The sequence below is a fragment of the Leucoraja erinacea genome, chromosome 31 (genome assembly GCF_028641065.1).
Source record: "Leucoraja erinacea ecotype New England chromosome 31, Leri_hhj_1, whole genome shotgun sequence".
In the NCBI taxonomy this organism is placed as follows: Eukaryota; Metazoa; Chordata; class Chondrichthyes; order Rajiformes; family Rajidae; genus Leucoraja; species Leucoraja erinaceus.
In genome coordinates, this window is record NC_073407.1 from 4,934,975 (window position 1) to 4,955,468 (window position 20,494).

The 20,494-nt window shown below is 48.4% G+C and overlaps 2 protein-coding genes across 4 annotated transcripts in view; one reads left to right on the forward strand and one right to left on the reverse strand.

Annotated features, from left to right (window-relative positions):
- Window positions 1-20,494, reverse strand: part of ralgps1 (Ral GEF with PH domain and SH3 binding motif 1) — a 679,800-nt gene that overhangs the window by 559,353 nt on the left and 99,953 nt on the right. The gene's annotated exons all lie outside the window — the stretch shown is intronic.
- On the forward strand, window positions 12,992-16,326 carry si:dkey-191c17.2 (uncharacterized protein LOC100005628 homolog). Its single transcript, XM_055659726.1, has 2 exons — window positions 12,992-13,060; window positions 14,174-16,326. Exons 1-2 carry the CDS (start codon window positions 12,992-12,994, stop codon window positions 15,068-15,070), a joined length of 966 nt encoding a protein of 321 aa, XP_055515701.1. The 3' UTR covers window positions 15,071-16,326.

Genomic DNA, 20,494 nt, shown 5'->3' on the forward strand with positions numbered 1-20,494 from the left:
GGGTGTTGCATGGGACACGGGGGCCTGAGCTACAGGAGGGAGAGGTTGAGCTTGATGGGGCTCTGTTCCTTGGAGCGCAGGAGCATGAGGGGTGATCTTCTCAGGAAAGGTGTGCTAGATCAGGAGAGGAATAGCGCGGGTAAAATGCACAGTCTTTTACCCAGAGTAGGGGAATCGGGAGGACATAGGTTTAAGGTGAGGGAGGAAAGATTTAATAGAAAACCTGGGGGCAACTTTTTCCACAAAGGGGGTAGTGGGTGTCCGGAAGGAGCTGCCGGAAGGGGTAACCGAGGCAGGTACAATCACACGTTTAGACCGCTTTGGATAAATAGCATGGATAGGACAGGTTTAACGGGATATGGGCCAAACACAGGCAGGTGTAGATGGGGCATGTTGGTCGGTATGGGCAAATTGGGCCGAAGGGCCTGTTTCCACGCTCTATGGCTCCATGGCCTACTTTTAACACTCAAGGGCACTGGCACTTGTTTTAATCTAAGTGAGAACGTACATAGGGTTTATCAAAATCATTTATCTCATATAATGACTGATCATTTCCAGTAAAGGGGATAGGGGACAGTGGGTCGATGGCTATGAGACAGCGTACCCTTGAGTTTGACACATGGTACCATTTGTGTCCGTGCCCTTCCCAATAATAGGACAATTATATAAGGTCTGGAAAACGAGCAGTTTTTATGATCAAACTATTTTTTTATGCCAAGCACCTTTCCACTTGCAACAGGAATTATCGGGGGCAATCTGATTGTCTATCTATTCAGTGGAATTGCCAATTCAGGAGGAGAGCTCATGAGGATGTAATCAAAAAGGAACTGCAGATGCTGGTCTATGCTGCAGTAACACTGCAGGTCAGGCACATCTCTGGAGAATGGATCTCTGAAGAAGGGTCCCGGACCCGAAACGTCACCTTACCAATTCTCTCCAAAGATGCTGCCTGACCCCCGCTGGGTTACTCCAGCACTTTGTGTCATGGAGATGTTGTTGGAACTGGGGAATTATAGCTATTAGAAAAAACTGGCTAGACAAAGTTTTTTTTTTTTGCTAAGTAATGGACATTTAAGAATATTTAATTGAGAATAATAAGAGAGCTAGACAGGGCAACCATAAAATAACTGTTTCTCGTGGCAGGGAGAGGTCATTACCCAGGGAACATGAATCCAGATTAGTTATTTGAAGGATTTAGATGGGAGTCCGGAACTCGCTTGTCCAAAGGAATGATGAGAGGTGTCAGGGTGAGGACTACACAGCGTGCAGAGAAGATATATGAGGATGGTGCCAGGACTTAAGGGCTTGAGCTAGACTAAAGGGTTGGGCAGGCTAGGACTTTATTTCTTGGAGGTCAAGCGGCTGAGGGGTGATTTTATAGAAGTGTGTAAAACCCTGACCTCAGATAACTAGAGAAAAGGATTGGTAAAATTGAGAGTTATCACAGCGACATGTATAAATTTGCACCAACAACTTCTTCCTTCAACTCCTCTCACGTTCTCCAAGTCCAATGGAGCTATGGGCAATCGCATGGACCCCAGCTATGCCTGCCTCATTGTAGGGTACGTTGAACAATCCTTGTTCCAGGCGTACACTAGCCCTATCCCCGAACTCTATCTCCGCTACATTGATGACTGCATCGGTGCTACCTCCTGCACCCATGCAGCACAAACAGACTTCATTAACTTCACCACCAATTTCCATCCTGCACTCAAATTCACATGCACCATCTCCGCCATCTCCCTTCTCTTTCTTGATCTCACCATCTCCATCACAGGAGATAGACTATTGACTGACGTCTATTATAAACCCACTGACTCCCACAACTGTCTCGACTACACTTCTTCCCACCCTGCTTCCTGTAAAGACTTCATCCCCTACTCCCAATTCCTCCATCTACGCCGCATCTGCACCCAAGATGAGGTTTTCCATACCAAGTCATCAGAGATGCCCTCATTCTTTAGGGAACGGAGGTTCCCCTCTTCCATCATAGGTGAGGCCCTCACTCGTGTCTCCTCAGTACCCTGCAGCTCGTCCCCTGCTCCCCAGTCACAACAGGGCCTCACCATCCACCCCATCAGCCATCGCATATAGTAGATAATCCTCCAACATTATCGCCACATCCAATGGGATCCCAGCGCTAGCCACATTTTCCCATCTCCACCCCTTTCCGTTTTCCGCAGAGACCGTTCCCATCCACAACTCCCTGTTTAACTCATCCCTTCCCACCCAAATCATCCCCTCCCCAGGTACTTTCCCCTGCAACCACAGAAGATGCAACACCTGTCCCTTTACCTCCTCCCTTGATTCCCTCCAAGGACCCTGATAGTCCTTTAAGGTGAGGCAGACATTCACTTGCACCTCCTCCAAACCCATCCACTGTATCCACTGTTCCAGGTGTGGACTCTTATATATCAGCGCGACCAAGCGCAGGCTCGGCGATCGTTTCGCTGAACATCTCTGCTCAGTCCGCCCAGGTGTACGAGATCTCCCGGTTGCTAAACACTAACTTCCCCCCCCATTCACACCTCCATTGGCAGAGTGAGGCCCAACGCAAATTGGAGGAACAACACTTCATTTTTCGCTTGGGCAGCTTACAACCCAGCAGTATGAACATTGACTTCTCCTACTTCAAGTAACCCTTGCTTTCCCTCTCTCTCCATCCCTCCCCCATCGTAGTTCGCCAACTAATATCGCTGTCCTAATTAATTTTACTGATGGTATGCATCTTTGTCACTTTTCCCTCAGCTAACAATCGAAATTTGACATTTGTTTAATCAACGTCTTCTTTGATCTGTCATTTTCACCCCTTACATGCTCTTTGTACTCTTCCCTATGGTCTCCCGCTCCCCTGACTCTCAGTGTGAAGGAGGGTCTTGACCAGAAACGTCACCCATTCCTTCTCTCCAGAGATGCTGCCTGTCCCGTTGAATTACTCCAGCTATTTGTGTCTATGTCCGACAATGTATTTCTCCAGAACAAGGAGGGGCAGGGATATGAGTGTCTTCTCTCATTGACAACTCGAGGGATCGGACATGCAAAAATACATTTACCCCACCTATTAAGGAAGCGCAGAGCTGTCTCTCCAAAGATTTAAATTCATTTACACGTCCCTGTTAAACACACCCATAGCAGAATGGGTGCACTCTGATTCTGAAGCACAAGAAATGTGGCTTCTGCACTTGTAGTAGATGGAATTGAAGCAGTGAATGTCAGAGCAGGCAGGCACAATTTGCTAGTTTTACATACAAAAGGCCGCACGGTGGCGCAGCGGTAAAGTTGCTGCCTTACAGCCCTTGCAGCGCCAGAGACCCGGGTTCAATCCCAACTACGGGTGCTGTCTGTGCGGAGTTTCTACGTTCTCCTCGTGACCTACGTGGGTTTTCTCAGAGATCTTCGGTTTCCTCCCATACGCCAAAGTCGTACAGGTTTGTAGGCTATTAAATGGCTCGGTATGATTGTAAATTGTCCCGAATGTGTGTGTGGGACAGTGTTAATCAGATTCAGATTCAGGACAGTGTTAATGTGCGGGGATCGCTGGTCGGTGGGGATTTGGTGGGCTGAAGGGCCTGTTTCCGTGCTGTACCTTGAAACTAAACTAACCATGCAGGTGGTGTTGCTGGACTGAAACCAAGCAAAGTCATACTTCACTGCTGATGCAAGTTAAGTGGCACTAAACCAATGCCTGGATGAGGGGGTATTAGCTACAGGGAGAGGTTGGACAGACTTGGCTTGTTTTCTCTGGTACGCCGAAGGTTGCAGCAACTCTTGTGCGTGACCTCAGTGTAATCTACAATTCGTACACTCAAGTATGATTATGCCTATAAATCTTTAATGCTGGAAAAAGTAGACAAAAAATGCTGGAGAAACTCAGCGGGTGAGGCAGCATCTATGGAGAAAAGGAGTAGGCGACGTTTGGGTCGAGACCTTTCTTCAGAGATGGATGAAGAGTCTCGACCCAAAACGTTGCCGACTCCTTTTCTCCATAGATGCTGCCTCACCCGCTGTGTTTCTCTATGCCTATAAATCTAGCCTTCAGTAAGATTCTTACTGAAATTTCACTGTACCTACACACATGCAGCAATTAAGTAGAGTCATAGATTTATACCTCACGGATCCTGGCCCTTCGGCCCAACAGTCCATGCAGACCGTTGATACCCCATCTACGCTAGTCCCGCCTTTGACCCTTCCCTATTCATGTACCTGCCCATTATTGAGATGACCCACAGCAAAGTCTAGCGTCAAGCCAGATGGGCATGGACATGCAACGTCAAAGAGAATGTTCCCCATGTTGGGGGAGTCCAGAACCAGAGGCCACTGTTTAAGAATAAGGGATAGGCCATTGAGGACTGAGATAAGGAAAAACCTTTTCACCCAGAGAGTTGTGAATGTGGAATTCTCTGCCAGAGAGTTGTGACTCTGTGGAATTCTCTGGATGTTTTCAAGAGAGCGTTAGATTTAGCTCTTGGGGCCAATGGAATCAAGGGATATGGGGAGAAAGCAGGAACGGGGTTCTGATTCTGGATGAACAGCCAAGTTCATATTGAATGACGGTGCTGGCTCGAAGGGCTGAATGGTCTACTCTTGCCCCTATTTTCTATGTTTCCCTGATCAAAGCCCAGCTGAGTTCCTTTGAAAGGAACAGTGATTAATGTTTTTGCAAAAAAAACAAACCTTGAATATCACTCTGAAAAATAGACTCAGCAGAGAGAGGCTGCAAACAAAACAGATGTTGGATCAGCAGGACAGTCTGGGAGAAGTAGCCCACTCCCAACACACCCCCTGAGAACAAAAGCCCCGTCTGAAAATTCATAGTCGCACTGCATGGAAACAGGCTCTTTGGCCGAACTTGCCCTTGCTGACCAAGATCCCCCATCTACACTACTTGTGTTTGGCCCATAATCTTTGCTATCCGAGTACCTGCCCAGGTGTATTTTAAATGTTGTTATAATATCTGCCTCAACTACCTCCTCTGGCAGCTCACTCCATGCATCCACCACGCTCTGAGTGAAAGCATTGCCCCTCAGGTTCCTATTAAATCTTTCCCCTCTCCCCTTAAACCAATTGATTCGCCTACGCTCGTTAGCATGAGTGTCCATCCTTTGTTGATTCAACAGTACAGTTTCCTGGCTGGTCTGGTCTCTCTTTAGTAGAGTACATGCACAGTGCCAAGCCCAGCACTGGAAACCTCTACCAACCACCTTCATAGGTGCCCACGGATTCTCACTGTTCGCTTGCAGCAATGTAGCGTGCAATAGAAAGGCTCTGGTTGTCTCCTAACAGGAAGGATGTGGAGGCTTTGGAAATGGTGCAGAGGTGGTTTACCAGAATGATGACTGGATTTGGGGGTATTAGCTACAGGGAGAGGTTGGACAGACTTGGGTTGCTTTCTATGGAACAGCATAGATTGAAGGGCAAACTGATAGAAGCATATAGAATTAGGAGAGGCATAGATAGAGTACATGAAGGCAAGGTGAGAATAACATGAACAACAATATAAAACCATGAGAGGAATAGATGCACAGTGTCTCTTGCCCAGAGTAGGTGAATCGGGGACCAGAGGACATAGGTTTAAGGTGAAAGGGGAAAGATTTAAGAGGAATCTTTAGGGGTAACTTTTTCACACAAAGGGTGGTGGGGGTCTATGGAACGAGCTGCCAGAGGAGGTAGTTGAGGCAGGGACTATCCCACCATTTAAGAAACAGCTAGACAGGTGCATGGATAGGACAGGTTTGGAGGGAGATGGGCCAAACGCAGGCAGGTGGTGCTAATGTAGCTGGGACATGTTGGCCGGTGTGGGCAGGTTAGGCCAGTTTCCACACTGTGTCACTCTATGACTAACCGTACAAGCAAGTTCCGTGATGCCATTGCTAATAAATCAAACTACGTTCGCTGCCAACTGTTGCCATCTGTAAACACAGTGCATGAACCGATTCAGCAGCGTTGCTAGGTAGCAGCACTTGTTAGTGTATTTGTGTTTGTTGTCAGGCTGGAGAAGGTGGCAGTTGGCCGGTTGAGGAAGTGGTGGACTGATTGGTGGTGAGGCACACGGCATGTGGTGGAAACCAAAGGGGAAGTGTGCCGCGGTGGGGCACCGGCACCAGACCGGGCGGGCCTCAGCGGATGACACTCTGCAAGAACACTGACAACCAGACTTGCCCAAGGCCATTACCTCCACTGGCAATTGCTGAAGGCAAGCCCATGCAGAACACTGGTGTTTTCTCCAGGTAAAGGCGGTGTACGGCATTGCTTGCATTCATATGTTGGAGCATGGAGTATAGGAATCGGGAAATCATGATGCAGCTTTAGAGGACTTTGGTCCGGCAGCGCTTGGAAAACTGCGTGCAGTTCTGGTCGCCTCATTACAGGAAGGGTGTGGAGGCTTTGGAAAGGGTGGCAGAGGAGGTTTACCAGAATGATATTGGTGGTACTAGCTATAGGGAGGGATTGGACAGATTTGGGTTATTTTCTCTGGAACACTGTTGGTCAAGGGGCGACCTGATAGAAGCATATACATTTAGGAGAGGCATAGATAAGGTAGACAGTCAGAACCTATTTTCCCCAGGATGGAATTATCAAATATTAGAGGGCATAGATTTAACGTGAGAGTGGCAAAGTTTCAAGACGTTGTGCAGGGCAACTTTTTTTGTTAAACAGAAGGTGGCGGGTGCCTGGAACGAGCTGTTAGGGGTGGGTGGTTGAGATAGAGACGAAAGTGACATTTCAGAGACTTTTGGACATGCAGGGAGTGGAGGGATCTTTATTATGTAAAGAAAGATAAGAGTTGGTCTTGGCATCATGTTCAGCACAGACATTGTGGGCCGAAGGGTCTCTTCTTGTGCTATACTGTTTTATGGTCTATGTGACATGAATGTCACACCTTTTTAAGCTGTAGGCCATCATCATTGTTTCTTCAGGTAATAATAATAATAATACATTTTATTTATGGGCGCTTTTCAAGAGTCTCAAGGACACCTTACAAAAATTTAGCAGGTAGAGGAAAAACATGTAAGGGGAATGAAATAAATAGTAGAGACATGACTAGTACACAAAGTAAAGACAGAATTCAATTCAAAACACAATATGAGGCAATTAATGCACAGATGAAAAGGGAGGGGGACGTGTGGCTAAGGATAGGCAGAGGTGAAGAGATGGGTCTTGAGGCGGGACTAGAAGACGGTGAGGGACATGGAATTGCGGATCAGTTGGGGGAGGAAGGTCCAGAGCCTGGGAGCTGCTCTGGAGAAGGCTCTGTCCCCAAAACTGCGGAGGTTGGACTTGTGGATGGAGAGGAGACCGGCTGATGTGGATCTGAGGGACCGTGAGGGTTGGTAGGGGGAGAGGAGGTCAGTGAGATATGGGGGGGGGGGGGGGGGGCAGATGGTGGAGGGCTTTGTAGGTGAGGATCAGGATTTTGTAGGAGATCCGGTGGGAGATGGGAAGCCAGTGAAGTTGTTTGAGGACTGGAGTGATGTGATGCCAGGATTTGGTGTGGGTGATGAGTCGGGCGGCTGCGTTCTGGACCAGTTGGAGTCGGTTGATGTAGGTGGAGCTGATGCCAAGGAGAAGTGAGTTGCAATAGTCCAGTCGGGAGGAGATGAAGGCATGGATGAGTCTTTCAGCAGCGGGAGGTGTGAGAGAGGGTCTGAGTTTGGCGATGTTGCGGAGACGAAAGAAGGAGGTTTTAATGACATGGCGGATGTGAGGCTCAAGGGAGAGGGTGGAATCAAAGATCACGCCAAGGTTGCGGGCCTGAGGAGATGGGGAGACAGTGGTGCCATCGATGGTGAGAGTGGGGTTATTGATTTTGCTGAGTGTGGATTTGGAGCCTATGAGGAGGAATTCTGTATTATCGCTGTTGAGTTTGAGGAAGTTATGTTGCATCCAGGATTTTATAGCTGACAAACAGGAGTTGATATGGGATAGGGGGGGGGTTGTGGGGGGATTTGGTGCCGAGGTAGATCTGGGTGTCATCGGCGTAACAGTGGAAGTCCAGGTTGAAGTGGCGGAGTATCTGACCAAGGGGGAGGATGTAGATGATGAAGAGGAGGGGGCCGAGTACGGAGCCTTGGGGAACGCCTTGAGTGACTGTGGCTGTAGCAGAGGTGTGGTTGTGGAGAGAGATGAAGTGGGATCTGTTGGAAAGGTAGGAACGGAGCCAGCCGAGTGCAGAGCCTTCAATGCCGAGGTCTTTGAGTCTGGTGAGCAGGATGTTATGGTTCACTGTATCGAAGGCTGCGCTCAGGTCGAGGAGGATGAGGATGTTGAGGGAACCAGTGTCAGCAGAGGTGAGGAGGTCGTTGAGGACTTTGAGGAGAGCAGTTTCTGTGCTATGGAGGGGGCGAAAGCCAGATTGGAGGGGGCGAAAGCCAGATTGGAGGGGTTCAAGTAGGTTATACGCAAGGAGGTGGGAATGAAGTTGCGACGCAACGATACGCTCCAGGGTTTTTGAAAGAAAGGGGAGGTTTGAGATTGGGCGGTAGTTAATGAGAGAGGAGGGATCAAGACCAGGTTTCTTTAAGATTGGTGTGACAGCAGCAGTTTTGAAAGCGGAGGGGACAATTCCTTGGGACAATGAGGAGTTGAAGAGATTAGTGAGGTAGGGGCAGAGAACGGGGAGGCAGGACTTCAGCAGGGGAGTGGGGAGAGGGTCGAGGGAGCAGGTAGTGGGTTTGGAAGAGCTGATGAGTTTGGAGATTTCAGTAGGGGTGACCAGGTCAAACTGGGAGAGGAAGCAGTGTGGAGGAGGGGTAAGGAGGTCAGTGGAGATGTTGAAAGGAGGGGCCTTGGTAGGTGGTGGAGTAGATGCTGGGGAGTTGGGTACAGGGGATAAAGATTGATAGATGGTGCTGATTTTATCAGCGAAAAAGTGCAGGAATGAGTTGCAGAGATCCGGAGTAGAGGTAGGGAGAGTGTTGGCTCGAGGCTTGAGGAGGTTGGCCACTGTGGAGAAGAGGGTTCTGTGGTTTAGGCAGGGATCGGTGAATATGGAGGAGAGGTAGGCAGATTTTGCAGCAATGAGAGCATCTTTGTAGTCAGTGAGGTGGAGTTTGTAAGCTTCAAGGTGGACTGTGAGAGATGATTTCTTTGTGAGTCGTTCAAGTTGGCGACCAGTCTGTTTCAGTTTACGAAGTGCAGGTGTGTACCAGGGTGAAGATGTGTTGAAAGTTACGGTTCTCGTTTTGAGGGGGGCCAGAGTGTTAAGGGAGGTAGACAAGGTGGAGTTGAGATGGTTTGTGAGATCATAAGGTGAGATATGGGTTGAGTCCAGGGGGAGAGTGGTGGAGAGCAGGTCCGAGAGATGGTGGGGAGCAATGGATTTTAGATTACGGAAGATGATTTCTCGGAGGAAGCGGGGGCGAGGTGTCGGAGAAGGGATGGTGAACCGTATAAGCTTATGATCAGAGAGGGGGAAGAGGCATGGATGGAGGTCGAGTACCGGTTGATTTGTGGATGTGACCTTTGTCATGGGTGGGAAAAGTGACGTGCTGAGTGAGAGAGAAGTTGTCAAGTATACAGCAGAGAGAGAAGGAGGGAGAGAGAACGAGGGGGGGGAGAGGGAGGAGGGAGAGAGGGAGAGAGGGAGAGAGGGAGAGAGGGGAGAGGGAGAGAGAGGTAGAGGAAGAGAGGGAGAGGTCATGGGGAGAGAGAGAGAGAGGGAGAGAGAGAGAGAGATGGGGAGAGGGAGAGAGAGGAAGCACGTTACTTCAATGGGGCATTACCTCAATTGAGCTGTACATTAATTCATCACATAAATCGTGACTGTCTCCATGATTACCATGGATACTGAAAGAGCACGTCACAGGCAAAAGCAATTTTCATTTCAATGAAGCAGTTGCTTAGGTACTGGTAGCATTGCAGCAAAGGGTGCAAAGCGTATGCTGTAATATCTATTGATGTTGCAATTCATCATGGCAATGTAAAGGCAGTGTTCTGGAAAGATTTTAATTTCATCTTCGACGTGTGAAGCAGACAGACGCTGAGGACAAGGTCTGTCGCAATCAAAAAGTCCGGCTTCAATGAACCCGAGACCTCCCTTCTGTCTGTGACAGATGCAGCAAGACCCAACCAGCTTACCTGGTAACTAAAACATATCTGAACTTTAAGACTAAATAGCACTCTCATATTATTTTGTAACATCGAACAATCCAGCGCAGGCCAGGTCCTTCGGCCCACAGTGTCTGTGCCAAACATGATGCCAGGTTGAACTCCTCTGCCTGCACACGATCCATATCCCTCCATTCATTACATATCTAAATACAATTACTGTAACTGCTTCCACCGCCACCCCGACAGCTTGTTCCATGCACCCGCCTCTCTCTGTAAAAAGACATACCCCGCACATCTCCTTTAAACTTGGCCCATTTCATCTTAAAGCTCTGTCCTCTGATCTTGACATATCCAACTTGGGGAAAAAAGGTTCTGACTATCCGCCGTCTATGCTTTTAGTTTAGTTTAGAGATACAGCACGGAAACAGGTCCTTCGGTCCACCGAGTGCAAGCTGACCAGCGATCCCCGCACATCCCACAGAGAGAAAGATAGAGCTCTAGGGGCTAGTGGAATCAAGGGATATGTGGAGAAGGCATGCATGGGTTATTGATTGGGGACGATCAGCCATGATCACAATGAATGGCGGTGCTGGCTCGAAGGGCCAAATGGCCTCCTCCTGCACCTATTTTCTATGTTTCTGTGTTTCTATATTAACACTATCCTGCACATACTAGAGACAATTTACATTTATACCTATGCCTACAAACATGTACCTCTTTGGAATGTGAGAGAGATTCTTGGAGAAAACCCACGCCGGTCCTGGGGAGAAGGTACAAACTCCGTACAGACAGCTCCCATAGTCAGGATCGAACCCTGGTCTCTGGCGCTGTAAGGCAGCAACTCTACCGCTGCGCCACCGTGCCGCCCCACATGATAACGTTTTAAACATTTCTATCAGTTCTCCCCCTCAGTCTTTGGTCCAACTTTGTCCAACCTCTCCCCGTACTTCCTACTCCAAGTAGCATTTTGGTAAACCTCATCTACACCCTCTCCAAAGCCTCCACATCCTTCCTGTGATTAGTAATTAGAAAATGAACGGAATGCACGGATCCATTGTGGTAGTTCTCAGTTAGTTAATGGCAGCTTGCATCATCTCTGCTCTATTTCCCAATTTTATTCCGCACCAATTTCCCTTTCAAGTGAAAAAGAATCACAAATGGCAGAAGAAACACCCACTTCACACCAGTTGCCTTCATAGTAAAATAACAATTATCTGCCAACAGTCAATGTAAAACACCTCACTCTTTTCCTCCCATCTTTCCAGCGACGTGCTTGGTGTTATGCACCTTCTTTAGTTTAGTTTAGAGATACAGCGCAGAAACAGGCCCTTCGGCCCACCCAGTCCACGCCAACCAGCGATCCCCGCACAGTAACACACCAGCGACAATTTACACATATACCAAGCCAATTAGCCTACAAACCTTTGGAGTGTGGGAGGAAACTGAAGATCTCAGAGGAAACATGTGCAGGTCACGGGGAGAACGTACAAAAACTGAGTACAGACAGGATCGAAGCCAGGTGCTGCAAACGCTGTAAGGCAGCAGCTCTACCGTTGTGCCACCGTGTCGCACGGCTTCTCCTTGGAATGTGCACCCACCGCTGCCCATTCCCTTCCCACCAACTGCACCAACCTCAACCCAACCAGCTGGAAATAAACCAATGGCTACACTCCATACTTTCTTTCATCCCTGCTCAAGGATCAGAAAGCACCACATCTAAATCAAGATGCAAACACTCAACACACAATGGCGGCACAGCTGGGAGGGCAGCTGCCTCGCAACGCCAGCGACCCAGGTTCAAGCCTGACCTTGGGCACAGTCTGCATGGAGTTTGCACATTCCAATTGTGAACTTCCAACTGGCAGCTTCGACCACCCCGGGCCGCGGAGTTTGAACCGGCCCGTTCGCGGAGCTCGGATTCGGCCGCGGCACTTACTTACCATCACCCGGCGGGGTCGCAACATCGGAGGCCTGGATAGCCTCAACGCAGAGGGTGAACAAGGAGGGAAGAGACAAGGACTTTAAGATTTTTGTCCTCCATCACAGTGAGAAGGGCCTGGTCGACAGGCCGTTGCCGCAGGGAATTTTTGAATACGGTCAGTTTTTCGAAGCCCCGCGCGATGTCGGGACCAGCTCCGCACAACTCCATACGGCTCCGGCGATCGAAGTAGGACCGGCCCCGCGAGGTCGTATGGCTCAAGTGACCACGTTAGGTAGCGCTTGCCGCATGGAGTCGCATGCTCGTGGGACAGGCCCTTTAGGTCGCGCTTGCCGCATGGAGTCGCATGCTCGTGGGACAGGCCCTTTATTTCCAACAACAACTGTGTTCATACCAGTTTCATCGGCTCATCTAAACACCAGAACAGCGCGGTGACGCAGCGGTAGAGTTGCTGCCTTACAGCGACAGAGACCCGGGCTCGATCCCGACTACGGGTGCTTGTCTGTACTGATTTTGTGCGTTCTCCCCATGACCGCGTTTCCTCCCACAGGTTTAGGTTTATTATTGTCACGTGCACCGAGGTATAGTGAAACGCTTTGTGTGTATTGTTAGATCTATGTACCACTGTATGTAGCACATTTGTACCTGCACTGATGTAAAGCACTTTGGTCAACGAGAGTTGGTTTTAAATGTGCTATAGAAATAAAATTGACTTGACTTGACTTGACTATCCATGTATCTGTCCAAATGTCATTCAAATTCAGTTTTAGTACCTGCCACAACCACCTCCTCTGGCAGCTCGTTCTGTATGCCCACCACCCTGTGTCCAATGTGTGTACAAATTGCCCCTCAGGTTCTGGTTAAATATTTCCCCTCTCACCTTAATCCTATGTCCACTGGTTCATGATACCCTTGCTCTGGGTAAGAGACTTGGTGCATTCACCCCATCTCTTCCCCGCTCAATTTTAAGCTGTATGATTTTGGACATAGCAAGCTCCAAAAATGACCAGGGACCAACAAGTGACCCTTTCTGATATTAGAGGGAAGGAGAGGAGTGTTTTTGAACACCAGGTAGGCTCTTGCAGCAAAACAAAGAGCTGTAGTTGGCCCGAGGGCAATCGATAAGATCATGGACAATGTGATCATTAACATCCACTCCATAACCCTCAATTCCCTTATGGTCCAAGATTCTATCTTGGCCTTGAATATATTCAATGATTCAGCATATTCAGTCTGTCTGGCGCACTCTCATCAAGAGAGTCACAACCCACAGCGAGAAGGAATTGCTCTTCCTCTGGTCTAAATCGTGATATGCCCCCCTGTATTTGAACAATAGGGGTGTCATGGGGAGAAGGCAGGAGAATGAGGTTGAGAGGGAAAGATGGATCAGCCATGATTGAATGACAGTGTAGACTTGATGGGTCGAATGGCCTAATTCAGCTCCTAGAGTTGATGAACTGTTCTGGGTTATCACCTTCTCTGAGGGGCCACATCCTTAAGGGCCTGTCCCACTTTCACGACCTAATTCACAACCTTTTTTACTCGTGGACATTTTTCATCAGGCTAGAAAAACGCCCCGACCTACTTGATGCCACGAGTACCTACGGCTAGCATCACGGCCTGCCTACGACCTCGGGACGACCATGCTGCGAGTACGAGTCAAGGGCAAACTCGGCAGAGGTCGTGAATTAGGTTGTGAAAGTGGGACAGGCCCTTTAGGGAATGAATGCTGTCAAACTGTTACAATGCAGTTACAACTGGGATCCACCCTACAATTATGCTTCAAAGCTGGTGCCAGCTAGTTCGTTCTTACTCCATCTGATGCAGAATCCAGAGCCGTTTAAAATGGGGGGTGGGGAAGGAGTGTCCGGGGGGGGGACTGGCAGTCACCAAGGTGCACAGTTAAGTAGGGTAACAGCCGCAGGGAAGAAGCTGTTCCTGAACCTGCTGGTCCGGCAACGGAGGGACCTGTAGACCAGAGGGACATGAATACCACGTCAAAATGTTCTTTTTTAAAGTGTAATAATTGGAGGGAAGTCCAATAATTGGAGGTGGGCCGTCGGGGAGCATTTCACTGTATCTAGGTACATGTGACAGTAAAGTTTCATTGAATTGGAGCAACTTTCCTCGAGCTAATTGTTGATCACTTGTTTCTACATTTCCACCCTTTCCCACCCTTGGCAGAATGCAACAGTGAACAGCAGCAGCGGCAGCAGCAGCAGCAAGACAATGCACAGCGTTAGAGTTCAGCAGACCTACTGGTTGGATGAAAGATCCGAACTCAGACTCCAGCAGTTGGGAGCGGTTCTGACTGACGAGGTCGTCGTGAAGGATGACTACTATGACAACGACACGTTCGATTTGGCCACCAACCAAATCTGGCTGAGTCAGAGGGACTCGCAGTGGCAGCTCATCGTCGCGCGCCCAACATCGAACGCAAACGGAGGTGACGGGAGACGGGGAGAACGCAGCTCGCTGGTGTCCAAGCCAGAGGCAAGGAGGAAGGGCAGGAGTGAGAACACGGGTGGTGCGACTTCAGGGGAAAGCTACGAGCGCAAGCACGGTTCGACACCGAAGAACAGCACCAAAGAAGGTCAAAGAAAACAGGTCAAAGGACCGGGAGAAAGGAACTCAACAGAGGAAGACCAGGCAGCCACGGAACCTCGTCTGAGAGGGAGAACAAGCAGCGACGAAGCTGATGCAGTTACCAAAGAGGAGCCTCGATATACTCACGAGGAACTGCGGGCACACCAAGAGATCATGGAGTACATTGCACAGTTCCTGCAGATCTCTTTGGTGAAGGCAAAGGAGCAGGAGGAAGGAGACGCAAACTTCAACCAGTTCCTGCAGCTGGCTAAAATCCACCACTATGCAAGTTGTCACTCGGCCAAGAGGCGGACGTACGCGCTGGACGATACCTACAGAGTGGTGATAGAGAAGGATGAGCTGGCTCCTAGATGTGTGGCCAGAATGGAAGTCGATGCAGATGTGTCCAATATCATCAGAGAGCTCGATAAGATGGACGAAATTGCAGTGCTTTTGAGAATGGAGCCTTGTCAGACTGAGCAGATTTTAGCTTAATATTCGCATTCCAGTCCCAGCAGTCACAGAGACAATAGACAATAGGTGCAGTACGCCATTCGACCCTACGAGCCAGCACCGCCATTCACTGTGAACATGGCTGATCATCCACTGTCAGTAACCCGTTCTTGCCTTCTCAACATATCCCCTGACTCCGCTATCTTTAAGAGCTCTATCAAACTCTCTCTTGAAAGCATCCACAGAATTGGCCTCCACTGCCTTCTGAGGCAGAGAATTCCACAGATTCAGAACTCTCTGGGTGGAAAAATCCTTCCCATTCTACGTTCTAAATGGCCAACCCCTTATTCTTTAAACTGTGGCCCCCTGGTTCTGGACTCCCCCAACATGTTTCCTGCCTCTTGCGTGTCCAATCCCTTAATAATCTTATATGTTTCAATAAGAGACCCTCTCATCCTTCTAAATTCCAGAGTGTACAAGCCCAGCCGCTCCATTCTATCAACATATGACAGTCCCGCCCTCCCGGGAACGGGCTCTTCAGATCACCCACCATCAACCACTCCTTCAACTCATCCAACGATTATCCAATTGCTTTTATGTCTGCATTTTGTGTCTATCTTCGGTGTAAACCAGCATTCCTTCCAATAAAGCTGCATCTTGGTACATGTTTAGTTTAGTTTAGAGATATAGCACGAAAACAGACCCTTCGGCCCACCGGGTCCGTGCCGACCAGCGATCCCCGCACACTAACACTATCCTACACACGGTACAGACAATTTACAGTTATACCAAGCCAATTCGCCTACAAACCTGTACGTCTTTGGAATATGGGAGGAAACTGGAGATCACGAGAAACCCCACGCAGGTCACGGGAAGAACAAACAAACTCCATACAGACAGCACCCTTAGTCAGGATCGAACCCCTGGTTTGCGGCACTGACCCACACCCTCGTCTGCTTCCTTCAGATTCTACAATTCACCCACACAGAAGGAGTGGCCAATTATCCAACCAACCTACAAGCCTTTGGGATATGGGAGGAAACAGGAGCACCCGGAGAAAATCCAGATGGTCAGAGTGTGAAATTTGCAAACTCCACAGAGACAGCGTCCGAGGTCGGGATTGAACTCGTCTCACCAGAACTGTGAAGGAGCAGCACCACCAGGTTGAAAACCATTTTGATCCATTGTACAATCTGGACTGTGAAAACATAGACAGTTTCTCCAGGTGCCATGCTTTTAATGTTACAGAAGCTGGAAATGTGTTTTATGGACTCAAAATGCAAACTTTCTCATTTATAGTAAAGGCAGAATTGTCGCAAAATTGTGCGGTGTAAACCAGCATTCCCTTACACACTCCAATAAAAATCTTTGGTACATGTTTCTGTTTAGTTCATGATACAGCACGCAAAAAAGGCCCTTCTGCCCACCGGGTGAAATTCGATGCACAAACACTTTCCTACACATGGTACAGAAAAGTCTACAAACCTGTACGTCTTTTGGAATATGGGAACTGGAGATCACGAAAACCCCCACGCAGATCACTGGCCATACAGACAGCACCCTTAGTCAGGATGGAACCCCTGGTTTGCGGCGCTGACCCACATCCTTGTCTGCTTCCTTCAGATTCTACAATTCACCTACACAGAAGGAGTGGCCAATTATCCAACCAACCTACAAGCCTTTGGGATGTGGGAGGAAACAGGAGCACCCGGAGAAAATCCAGATGGTCAGAGTGTGAAATTTGCAAACTCCACAGAGACAGCGTCCAAGGTCGGGATTGAACTCGTCTCACCAGAACTGTGAAGGAGCAGCTCCAGCAGGTTGAAAACCATTTTGATCCATTGTACAATCTGGACTGTGAAAACATAGACAGTTTCTCCAGGTGCCATGCTTTTAATGTTACAGAAGGTGGAAATGTGTTTTATGGACTCAAAATGCAAACTTTCTCATTTATAGTAAAGGCAAATTGAAGAATTGTAAAATAAGCATCTTGAAATCTAAATGATACAAGTAATTAGACAATTAGATCTCACTTTCTGTCTGTTACTGTATTATTTTTTCTGAAAATGGTAAGAAAGAACAAAAGGTTTATCTCTGAAGAGGAAACATGACAGCAGGAAGATTGTGCTTGAATAAAATTCTAGTTCAGTCACAGGGATCGGAGCCACACGACAGGAAGGTTGTACACCAAAGGGTGCAGAGGAGACCAACAAGGATGTGATCCGTACAGGAAGGAACTGCAGATGCTGGTTTACACCGAAGATAGACACAAATTGGTGGAGTAACTCAGCGGGACAGGCAACATCTCCCAATAGAAGGAATGGGTGACCTTTTGGGTCGAGACCCTTCTTCAGACTGAGAGTCAGGGGAGAGAGAGACACAGAGACATGGAAGTGTAAGGTGTGAAAACGAGACATCAAAGGGGATGCGGATCAAGGAAAATGTAGAATGGATCAATGTCAGTTCGGAGAAGGTGACAACGAAGCAGACAGAGATAAAACGTAATTAAGGAGACAGTCAGACTTGTCGGAGAACTCGGATGGGGGAGGGATGGAGAGAGGGGGAAAAGCAAGGGTTGCTTGAAGTTAGATAAGTCAATATACATACTGCTGGGGTGTAAGCTGCCCAGGTGAAATTTGCGCTGGGCCTCACACTGACAGTGGAGGAGGCCCAGGACAAAAAGGTCAGTGTGGGAATGCAAGGGGGAGGTGTTTAGCAACCAGGAGATCAAGTAGGTATAGGCGGATCGAGCAAATGTGTTCGCTGAATTTGGAGGAACAGCACCTCATATTTCACTTGGGCAGCTTTCACCCCAGCGGTCCTCATCCCCTTTGTCGTTATAAGGTCATGTTCATAAGTAATAGGAGCTGAATTAGGCCATTCGGCCCATCAAGTCTACTCCACCATTCAATCACGGCTGATCTAACTCTCCCTCCAAACCCCTTTCTCCTGCCTTCTCTCCGTAACCCCTCATACCCGGTCGGTGTTGACCCGAAACGCCACCCATTCCTTCTCTCCAGAGATGCTGCCTGACCCGCTGAGCTACTCAGCATTTTGTGTCTATATTGGAGTGGCACGGTGGCGCAGCGGTAGAGTTGCTGCCTTATAGCCCCAGAGACCCGGGTTCGATCCTGACTACGGGTGCTGACTGTATGGAGTTCGGATGTTCTCCCTGTGACCGCGTGGGTTTCCTCAGGGTGCTCCGGTTTCCTCCCACAGTTCAAAGATGTACAAGTTTGTAAATTGCCCCTAGTGTGTAAGGAGTGGTTGAGAGAGTGGGAAAACATAGAACTAGTGTGAACGGGCGATGGATGGTCAGTATGGACTCGGTGGGCCGAAGGGTCTGTTACCAAGCTGTATGTTTACAACTAAACTAAACTGAAACAATTAATACCAGGCAGGTTTTCTGCAGCTGTTTCCCTCATGTGTATGTTTGAATCCTTGAATTCATATCTGGGCTGCTGGTTAGCAGCATAATGCAGGCCGTGTTTTGATATCTTCTGCCATTGGTATCTAATAGCAACCAGAAGGTGGTCATGAAGAGCAGCATTCATGCATGCACAATGTCACTACATACAAGGACCATAGATAATCGTTCCCTCAGCGTAACCCGATTGAAGATCAAATCATTTTCACAGGAGGAGTGAATGATCAATTTGCTGTGTGAATGGGCAATGACTTGATGCTGTGTGTGTGGACCTAAGAGACCTTTTTAACTTAAACAAAAGTAACATCAGAATAAGTTTAGTTTAGAGATACAGCAGGGAAACAGGCTCTTCGGCTCACCGAGTTCGCACCGACCAGCGATCCCGCGGATATTGCACTATCCTACCCACTAGGGACAATTTACAATTTACCGGAGCCAATTAGCCTACAAACCTGTAGGGGTGGGAGATTGCAACCTTCACGTGGTCCACCCTGTTTCGACTTGTGCGATCGACCCAACGTGCACAAACAAGATCAAATAGAACAAGTTGACCAACAACTTTAGCCTGTGCACACCATATGCAAGAAGAAGATCAAACTTGTACATCTTTGGAGTTTGTGAGGAAACCGGTGCACCCGGAAATAAACGACACGGTCATGTACTGTCATCACCCGTAGTGAGGCTTGAACCCGGGTCTCTGGGGCTGTGAGGTGGCAATTCTACCGCTGCGCCACCATGCCACCCACAGGCTCTCACAAACATTATACCGATAACTTCAACTTTAGCATAACTATTGAGTTACACTATACAGCTGATATGCTCAGATTTTTTCAATCCTGCCTAAGTTTTTCAAGCCATTCCTGGATCTGTGTGTCATTGTTGCTGTAACCCAGATCATTGTTTGCAACTTCAACAAGCAACATTTCTGTGTGATCAGCTACCTTTATGATGTTGGTGAATTACTGCGCCTTTGAGACATAGAAGACTCTTTTCAATCCTTCACAAAACATGGGCATCCTTGGCAAGACCAACATAGAGTGGCCAGACAAACATCTATTGTCCATCCCGAAAAAGCCCCCAACTAGTCTTTCGCTAAAGAGAACATATAAGAAAACAATGGTCTGATGAAGGGTCTCAACCAGAAACATCACCAATTCCTATTCTCCAGAGATGCTGCCTGACCCGCTGAGTTACTCCATCTTCGGTGTAAACTAGCATCAGCAGTTCTTTCCTACACGTATAAGAATACAACACAGGAACAGGCCCTTCAACTCACAATGTCTATGCCGAACATGATGCCAAAACAAACTATTTTGTCCACTTGCATACAATTCATCCATAGGCCCTCCATTCCCTGCATATCCATGTGCCTATCCAAAAGCCTCTTAAATATCACCATCACCACCCATGGCAGGGCCATTCCAGGCTCCCACCACCCTCTGTGTACATAGACATGCCCCACGTATCTCCCTTAAAGCAATGCCCTTGTGTATTTGATATTTCCACCCTGGGGAAAAAAGTACCTGTACTGACAATCTGAAAAGGGTCCCGACCTGAAACATCACCCATCCATGTTCTCCATGATGCTGCCTGACCCGTTGGAGTACACCACCACTTTGTCTCTCTCTTTTTCTGACAGTCTATATTACCTATGCCTCTCATAATTATACTTCTATCTGGTCTCCCCTCAACTTCTGGCATTCCAGAGAAAACAATCCATGTTTGTCCAACCTCTCCCTGTAGCTCATGTCCCCAAAGGCAGGCATCATTCCGGGAAACCACCGCTGCACCTTTTCCAAAGCCCCCCACATCCTTCCAGTAATGGGGGCGACCAAAACTGCATGTAATGCTCAAAATGCGGCCTGACCAAATTCCGAAAAATCTCCAGATAGACACAAAATGCTGGAGTAACTCAGCGGGTCAGACGGCATCTCTGGAGAAAAGGAATGGGTGACGTTTCAGGTCAAGACCCTTCTTCAGTGTCCCGACCTAAAACACCACCTATTTCTGTTCTCCAGAGATGCTGCCTGACCCGCTGA

Bases quoted from the DNA above. Each gene is read 5' to 3' on its own strand.
- si:dkey-191c17.2 (XM_055659726.1), top strand. From the start codon at position 12,992: ATGACCAGGGACCAACAAGTGACCCTTTCTGATATTAGAGGGAAGGAG. The intron at 13,061-14,173 runs GTAGGCTCTTGC...CACCCTTGGCAG, and splicing joins GGAGTGTTTTTGAACACCAG to AATGCAACAGTGAACAGCAG.